Below are 9,084 nucleotides of genomic sequence, written 5' to 3'. Positions count from 1 at the left end.
CCTGACAGCCCCGCTCAGGCCCGGGTCTAATTGAGCCCGGGTCACCTGGGAATAGGTTCAAAGGCATCCAGGCCGTAAACCACCTCCAGGCCCCGAGCCAGAACGGCCTGGCGAACAAAGAGCCCCCGAACCACTTCAAACGCGCCCGCGCTCGGCGTCCAGATGGCGCGGGGCCGACGTCCCCGGTGTCGCCCGCCGAGGCCGAGCCCCCGCTCTGCGGCCGCCCGGGCTGCCCCGCGGGCGCCCAGCGCAGGGGAGGCCGCGCGGCTCCCCAGACCGCCCTCTGTCAACAGCCGATTTGCGAAGGAGAGAGTGGGCCCCGAGGCTGGGGCCCTGCACCGCGGCCTAGCGGGCGCCCCCGCCCCGCTCCCGCACCCCCGGCGGGGGCCAGGCAGGTGGGTGCGGTGGGCGCCGGGCGCTCCCGCGGAGGCTCGCGGTGGCGCTGAGGTTTTAACGCACTTAGAAGGACGGCCTGCTGAGGCCGTCGGGGCCGGGGCTCCCCAGCAAGTTGGGGTGAGAAACTCCCCCATACAACTGCTGGGCAGAGCAGGCCGCGTCTCCACGGATCCCCGCGTCGCGTGCGTGGAGAGCGGCGTCTCCAAGGGCACCCGCGTGTCCGCACGCCCGCTGTCTGGGCGCCGGGGCTACTGGCCCCCGCACGTCCCCCACCCCTGGCCGAACGTGCGGGCCACGGCGCGAACTCGCTGTGCGCCCCGGAACAAGCAAGGCGCACACTGGCCCGGGCGCCCCCGGGGTCTCCCCGCCGCGTCCTCACCTCCTGGGAGCGCATCCAGGGTAGGACTCGCCACCCGCACCCCTCGCGGCGCGGGAGAGACCCCGCAGCCCGACGGGTTTCGATCTCCAGTTAAGGAGCAGACAAAGCCGGGTCGGCTGAGCCCAGGGCGCGGCGCGGCCGGAGAGCGGTCAGAGCCCGGGATGGAGGCGCGGGCGGCGCGCGAGGGCCCGGCACTCGCGGGTGCCCGCCGCGGCCGGGGCCTAAGGGGGAGGCAAAACTGAAAGTGCCGCGCCGGGGGGCGGGGGCGGCCAGCAAAGGCCCCAGAACTTGCCCTGCCCCCGGGCGCGGCGGCCAATCAGCGCGCCGCCCTCGCTCCTGACAACTATTTAGCAATCCAGCCCGGCTAGGGTTTCCAAAAAAGTTAGAATAACTTCCTCTCCCGGAGACCTCGGTTTTGCACAAGCCGGCCTTGAAATCAGAGCCTTTCGAGCAGCTCGGAGAGCGTGTGCTCGGCGACCGCGGGCTTGGCCAGCGGCGCGCGCTCGGCGCCCGGCGCCCCCAGCCCCACGCGCGCCGGGCGGGCGCCATGGAGGAGGGCTCCAGCTCGCCCGTGTCCCCCGTGGACAGCCTGGGCACCAGCGAGGAGGAGCTCGAGCGGCAGCCCAAGCGTTTCGGCCGGAAACGGCGCTACAGCAAGAAGTCGAGCGAAGATGGCAGCCCGACCCCCGGCAAGCGCGGCAAGAAGGGCAGCCCGAGCGCGCAGTCCTTCGAGGAGCTGCAGAGCCAGCGCATCCTGGCCAACGTGCGCGAGCGCCAACGCACCCAGTCGCTCAACGAGGCCTTCGCTGCGCTGCGCAAGATCATCCCCACGCTGCCCTCGGACAAGCTCAGCAAGATCCAGACGCTCAAGCTGGCCGCCAGGTACATAGACTTCCTCTACCAGGTCCTGCAGAGCGACGAGATGGACAATAAGATGACCAGCTGCAGCTACGTGGCCCACGAGCGCCTCAGCTACGCTTTCTCCGTGTGGCGCATGGAGGGCGCGTGGTCCATGTCCGCCTCCCACTAGCGCCGCGCCACCCACGTCCGGACCGGCGCGCCAGGGTAGGTGCTGCGCGCGCGACGGGCGCCCTCCTCAGCGGGCGGGCCGCGGCGGCGAGGATGGGGTGCGCTTTTCCTTCTAGCGACAGACGGGGGTCCATCGGGAAGCTTCCAGGTGCCGGGGCACCCTTGTGGTTTTGTGCAAGCTCCCAGGCAGGGTGTCAGTCGGGAACGTGCCGACTGGTGACAGTGGTATTTTCCGTCCTTGCTTCTGTGGAGGTGGGGGCCTGTGGGTGAGTGTCGGGGGAGTGGGCATCAGAAGAACTGCCCGGAGCCGGCCGGGGCAGAGATCTGGGGACCAGCTTACCCACTGCGTCCCTCGGAGCGGAGGCCGCCCGGGAAGCTGCCTGGGCCGGGCCGGGCCGGGCCAGGCTGTGGCTTCGCCCCGTTCCCGGGGAGTGGCAGAGCGCGCTCGTCGTGCGGACACCCATTTCTCCTCGGCTGCTCTTGCAGGGTGTCCCGGCCCGCGCCTCGGGGACCCGGCCGTCGGCGACCTGGCCCGCCCGGTGGGCGCAGAGGTGTGGACCGGCGGCGCCTGGGTTCGCCTGGGGAAGGCGGGAGGACGCTGCCCTTTGCTGGCGGCTCCGGGGGCCAGTGCAGCCCGAAAGCCGGGGACCATCCGCGCCCGGAGCGCGGAGGACAGGGCCGAGGCTGAGGCGCGGAGACCGGAGCGCGGACACCGCCGCTGGGAACCCCGGCTGCCCGCAGGCAGGTGGAGTGGACCTCGGAGCTGGGAGCCTCTGGCCCCAGCCTTGAACCTCGAGAGTCTGGGAGGGGGCTCTAGCCGCGCTGCGACCGAGCGTTCGGCCCTGCAGGAGAGCGCGAGGGGTCCAGGCTGGGAAACAGGTTTGCAGGGAAAAGGAGGCGGTGCGACAGGGCCCGGCGCCGGAGAAGGCAAAGGGACACGGCTGCCGAGAGCACTGGAAGTTCTGGATTCCTCTAGTAGAGCGCTCAGGCGTCCTGCACCGGCCCCTTTTCACCAGACACCTTAGAAGCCCCTTAGACAATGTCTAACTGCGGAGATGCTGTCCTGTCCTTTCCAGAAGGCTCTGTGACCATGCCTCTCTCAGACGATGGAGTGAAGGGTGCAGGATTTTTGGTGGAGAGAGAGCCGGGTTAAAAATCCTTCGTACTTGGTATGTTTTAGTTTCTCGCTCATCGTGCAGTGTTTTTATTCACGTCTCCACTTCACACAGAAGGAATTTAGATTAATCAAGAGCGTGCAGCCGCCCGTTCTCCCAGGCATAGCCATTTCTTTCCTGTGTGTTTTATAAGATCTGCAAATGCTTTTGCTGTGGCTCCGAAAGGCTGGCCTAGCACAGGTGGATTTTATTTTATTTTTTTAGTTTTTATTTCTGTGCCACTGAAAATTCTTTTGGTGAAATAGGCCCCTAAGACAATAATCATTTTATAGGCTTTTTAAAAAGAATTTTTAGCAGAGAATAACTTAACGGGGATCTTCTCCTATCTTTGTCAAAAGCAGATGGAAAGTGTCTCAATCACATATTTCCCTAGGAAAGAAAGTTTGGATTGGCCGAGTACTACAATGCTACAGTGGGATAATACGTTAATTCTGGTTTTTGCTGCCTAAATTATGAGCTTCCATTAGTTAATTCCATTTACCCTTTCTACCACCATAGTTTATAGCACATCTGAAATAAGAACAAACAGATGAGGAACGTCGTCTTTTTAAAACGTACACATATATAGCTTTGTTCAAGGAAAAAGTCAACAGAATTATCATTAAGACTTCCCTCCAGAAAATTATTGAAAACAAAAGCAAGAGGTATTACCTTAATGCAGGAATTTCGTAGGATCTTTTGAAATTCATTTGAAAAGAATCGCATTCCTAAAACAGAGAATCAGACATAGAGCACAGTTCACATTATATAAAAATAAAAGGTATTACTTATAATGAATAAATGAAAAGCATTAAGAGTTTTCTTGGGAAAAAAAGTCCCTGACATGTAAGAGATAAACACATTCAGCTGGAGAGCAAATGATCTCCACGGGGCCCATTTATTTATATTTTTCTGTACTTGAATATAACTGACTAGGTCTGATAAACCAGTTTCCTTAGGTGGATAGATACCCACTCTGTACAGAGGAGAAGGGAAATGTGAAAATCTTTGACCCCCTGATGATCCTGGACGCACCTTGCTTTTGCTTATCAGGCATGTTCGACAAGCTTTTGCATTCTTTGTTTTGAAGCTGCTAGTCTGTATGAGTATAAATACAGTCGTAATTGGTTTGATTTCCTGAAAATGTTGCTCCACGGCATTTGTTATTTATCTGTAACATTTTTAAGACGCATTGGGTCTATGTATTAGTAAGGAATGTCTAGACCTTTCCATAAATTGTATGTGATTTTAGTGTCTATTGAGCCATATGAGAAAAGCTGTGTCCAGATGAGCAGCAGCCACATGAGACGCCGAAATCGCCCCTTTACATAAAGAGAAACACAGGAAGGATCAGAGCACTGCTGGCGCTAACGTGTATCGTGACTCTTTCCTTTGGCCTGGTATTTAAAAATACAAATACACAATAAATCAGGTGACTTTGGACGGTCAACAGGGTTCATCTAATCTGAACATCTCCAAAGGAGTTTTCAGTTTTCTCGTTAAATGCCTGAGTCTCCGGTGCAGGGTTGGCGGGGCACCTGGCTGGGAGGGTGTGGGGAGGTGATGATTACTTATCAGATATTTTTCGTGTTCTCTGCTTTGTGGTTAAAGAAGATATCTAACTTCTGCAATCTGCATAGATTTTCAGTAGGTTCCCACCCTCAAAATACTACTTATTTTCCCCTAAGAACTTGTAGTTACTTTGGAGAACAGAGTAGGACCCTGTAACCATCTGATGTGTGTAAGCCTTTTCCTCTCTCCTGAAAATCGACTTTTTGGAGGTGTTCGTTAATGGCTAAATTCAGAATGCTTGCTGGTCGTGAAAGAAAATGAATCCCCTATGGTGAATGGAAATGCAGAATCCTAGGAGAGCTTTTGGTTGGTCAGGGGAAGAAGTAGAATGAATGGCCCAGCTACTTGAAATATAAATAATGTTTTGTTATAAAATGCCCACTGAAAAGATCTGATGTAGATAGAGGCTGACCTCTGTTACGTGGGTATTGTTTCCTTAAACATTTGTAGTTACTCTAAATCTTGCAGGAAGCAGGTCTTGCTACCCATCTGGCCAGAGTGGGAGCCGCAGGCTTGGGACTTGGAGAGTGGCTGTTTGAGGTCATTTGAAATGTAGTACTTTACTGAGGTTTTCTGAAAGCTGTACTATTTTCAGACAAGTCTTGAACCTGAAAGAGTTGAGTTTTCATCCTCCTTGCTTCACTGTATTTTGGATAGACGGCACAGAGGCCAGATTCCTTTCGCCTGGTGAAAAGATCATAAAGTAAACTCCTTCTGAGCAGATCACTATAACTCATAACTGTAGTTTAAATCTGGGCTTTTAAAAAAAACAAATATTTTAATAAGCCAGTTTTAAAGGCTGAACTTTTATGACAGTTTTTAAGCTTAGTATTTATATTAATCTATTCTCATTGGTGTCTTTACAAACCCTGTGAATGTATGCTGGAAAGTCTGTTTATGTTTGTGTCTTGTCCTGGGAAAGGATAAATGTGCAGCAAAAAGCAAACCAAATACAAAGCTTTCTGCTAGCGAAGAGCTCGGACGAGGCAATAAAATTCAAAGAAGAGATGAATGCGTTAGTGTAGCCAAGAAGCAAAGCCATAAAGAAGACATAGAATCTAAGAGCTACAGACATGGATGCATTGAAAGGTAAAGCCAAGATGAAACACTAAAAGCAGAAAATGCTTAAAAACAGATTTCACATGGTCACCTGCGTCTACACATGTGATAAAACTGTGTAGAATGAAACACACACACACACACACACACGGGTGCGTGTAAAACTGGCGACATCTGAATAAGGTCTGGAGAGTGTATCAATGTGAGTTTCCTGGTTGTGATATTGTGTTATCGTTTTTTGAGGTGTTACCACTGGGGGAAACCGAGTGAAGAGTGTAAGGGAATCTCTGTGTACTGTTCCTTACAACTTCCTGTGACACTGCCATTATCTCAAAATAAAAAGTTTGAAAGAAAAGATATTCCACAGGAATTTTAAAAATTTCTGTATTCAAATGAGCAAATTATATAAGGAATGATTATGCCTATCTCAGAGTAATAAACCCCCAAAAATGTGCTTTGAGCAAAAATCCATGTTTTTCCCTGATATCATTTGCATTATTGCACTTTTCAGAATATTAGGAATTTCTCATTTTTGCAATATATAATGAATTAGAAGTGGTCCCTTTTAATTCTAAAACAAAGAGTAGAATCCCAGAAATCTAGAAGAGAAATACCAATCAATACATTTATCCCTTTGCTAATAACGAGTATATTTTTCAAAGGAATTTCAGGAAATATTCACCTGAAACTGCTACAACATTTGCTTTTAAGATACTAAGTCTATATTGACTTACATATCCCCCCACGCACACTATTCTGAAGCCGATGATTTATCAAAATTATTCATCCAAGAAGTGTAGAGATTGGAGTCTTAGTACACAGTTGGGGGATGGGGAGAGAGAGAGACAGAGAGACACAGAGAGAGAGAGAGAGACTGACAGAGAGATATCAAATCGTAAACTGAGGCATGGTTATTTTAAATTAACATTTGTTTGTCTTTAATAGGAACGTATTTTGTGTTTGGGTAAGTCTTTGACCGCAATTTAGTTATATTAAATGTGCCTTAATTTAATGTTTATTTTGGAGTGAGATACAGTGACATTAACACTGCGATTTCCATGCTGATGTCAGCTAAGGCATGGTGGGATGTTTCTTCAGTGATTGCTAACAGTTGTCATGCTAAAAGGAGACTCGATCAGAAACTGGAAAAGCCGGGACGTAACTTTATTCCGACCTGAGAAATGTTTCGTGATTACTTGAAAATAGAGTCATTTTGAGTCAAAACAATGTCTTCCGTGCTTTGAAATCTGTATTATTTTATCTGCAACTCTCTTGTTTAGAATAACATGATCCTGTGATTATGTGTAAGAGGCAACATGATTGAGAGAGCGAGGCATGGTGTCTGTGGAGGCTGTTATTGTTCAATTTCTTCCCATAATATCGTTTTCCTCCGTTATTTGATCAGGGAAAGATTTAGATGACCCAGCTTCTCGGGATGTCTCCTGTAGAATGGTAATTTTACTTCTCACATCCTAAGAGCAATGCCTCTAAAATTGGCCACATCCCTCCTTTCTTCAGAGCAGAATTTCCCCATCGATTGAATGAAGGACAGGGTTGAGCCCAACGAGCTTTAAGTTATCAAAATCAGTTATTCTGAAAAATACTCCTCCTTTCTTTTTCGCTCATATTCGACCTTAAAAATAGCCACCTGCATCTTTGGGGAGAAATGGTAAATTATGTTGTCTGCCATTGGATTCCTTTTCCTTGCTGTTTGTGACAGAGGGTTCACATTTGTTCTTCCGGACGTGCAGATCTGGTGTGTGACTGATGGGAAAGATGTGGGCAAAGACCCTAATTTTATTAACACTGCGATAGAGACCAAACAACCAACCCCAAGCCCAGGGCTGAGGTCTGTGCTGGGGTCACAGCCAGGGCCTCTCCGGAGCGTCAGGGAGAGCAGCTCAGAAGGGAAACCGGCGGTGGATGTTCAGCCCTGTGCCTGGGAGGCGAGGTGTGGGGATCCTTTGTCCGACTCCCCATGGAGAACAAATGCCCCAAGTTTCGTTGTTCGCGCTGTTTTTCTATTGCTGCACAAATGAAACACCACACTGGCCTTTCTGTCCGGTTCTCTCTGAGTGTGTCCCTCTTCTTAGCGATTCAAGAGATTTTTGCTCCAGAGACAAGCGAGGGCTCCTTGAGGAACAGCTTGTAAAATAAACAAACTCCCTGAAAGAAAACACAGGCCAGTAGTTTCTAGTCTCTGCCTCTGCGGCCGTGGTGGATTTCTGTGTGTGTTCGACTTTGATTTAACATTCTGGAAGTCAGAATGCAAGCAGGCAGCACGTTCTTTCAATCACGAGACCTAGAAATGAACATTGAGCTGCTATTTCCTCTCATTAATCTCAGCTCTTTAAGTAGATTTGTTTGCAGGGAGTGTAGTGGGATCAGAAGTCAAAAGCCATTTGCCTTGTTTGACTTTCTGGCCCTGTGGGCGCGAAAGTGCCTGCTACCTGGTCGTCTGCTTCCGTAACTCAGACTTTTAACTCGGGAAGAGTAACAGGGAAAGCTAGCCTGCAGGGATGGGAAGACCTGTACTTACTGGGTCACTTCCGGAAGGCTGTGTACATTGAAAATCCCATTCCTAATGAGACTGCCGTGATCAGTACACAGGAGCTTATCATTTCTTTGGGAAATGCCTAAAATTACTGCAAATTGGAGAGGAAAGGAGCGGGGAAAGGGCTTTATTTTCTTTCTCGAGTTGAGAGCATCGCCACGTCTCTATTCATATAATTGGGTTTGACTGATGAACAACATCGTCACTGAAGATTAATTTTCCTGAGTTTAAAGCATCCCAAATTGCCTACTACGTATATATCGGGTCGTAACTAATGAAAGTCTTCAGAATACACGTGGCCACCTTGTTGTCCTTTTTCATGATATCTGTATGCGTCGGTGGGAACCTAAGAAAGAAGATTTGATCCTTCGTGCATTTTTTCTGTCTGGTGAGCCTTTCTTCCTCAGCTCCTTCCCCGCCCGGACCCTACAACCCCGCATCCTCTCTGGCGCTCATCCTTTAGCTGAGATGTAGCATGATTCATAACGGAAGTCCACGAAAGCTTTCATATCGTAGTAAGTGATAAAGGATGAACAAAAAGCCCGTCCTCAGGCCGCGACAGCAGCACAAACAGGCGTGGGGAATAAACACCCCGTCTCAGGTTCCCTGAGTAGAGCAGGCCTGGGTGTTCTGGAAATTCAGTGCAGCTCAGTAATAGATGTGCAGCCAGACCCCCCGCCCCCCAAACTGTGCGCCGGGTGACGCCCTCTCCTTAGCTGGCGATCGTGACTCTTCTCTAAAAAAACTGTTCCACTGATACTAGAACAAAAGTGCCCCTAATGGATATCTGTACCCTAGAAAGTCTGGTGTGTCCTGTTTTGTTGAGTTTTCTTGTGCAAAATGACCTGCTTCAACCACCTAGAACTGCATGAAACCATGGGGTGACTCCGCCGGCGGGCGCTTCCGGGCTGATCGTTCGCGGTGTCCGTGCTGGGGCTGCA

General features: G+C 50.8%; 1 protein-coding gene across 2 annotated transcripts in view; it reads left to right on the top strand.

Moving 5' to 3' along the window:
- The first annotated feature begins 1,188 nt into the window (after positions 1 to 1,188).
- The window catches only part of TWIST2 (twist family bHLH transcription factor 2), a 49,711-nt gene continuing 41,815 nt past the window's right edge, over positions 1,189 to 9,084 (top strand). The window contains exon 1 of one of the 2 annotated variants that reach the window (XM_060015450.1): positions 1,189 to 1,840. In XM_060015450.1, the coding sequence (XP_059871433.1) occupies positions 1,323 to 1,805 (483 nt within the window). In that variant the 5' untranslated portion in view covers positions 1,189 to 1,322 and the 3' untranslated portion in view covers positions 1,806 to 1,840. The remainder of the gene's footprint in view (positions 1,841 to 9,084) is intronic. The other variant, XM_060015449.1, reaches the window with a different exon arrangement.

This window comes from Delphinus delphis, chromosome 7 (assembly GCF_949987515.2).
Source record: "Delphinus delphis chromosome 7, mDelDel1.2, whole genome shotgun sequence".
Taxonomy (NCBI): Eukaryota; Metazoa; Chordata; class Mammalia; order Artiodactyla; family Delphinidae; genus Delphinus; species Delphinus delphis.
The sequence above is the reverse complement of the archived record's forward strand: the minus strand, read 5'-3'. Positions and strand labels throughout refer to the sequence as shown.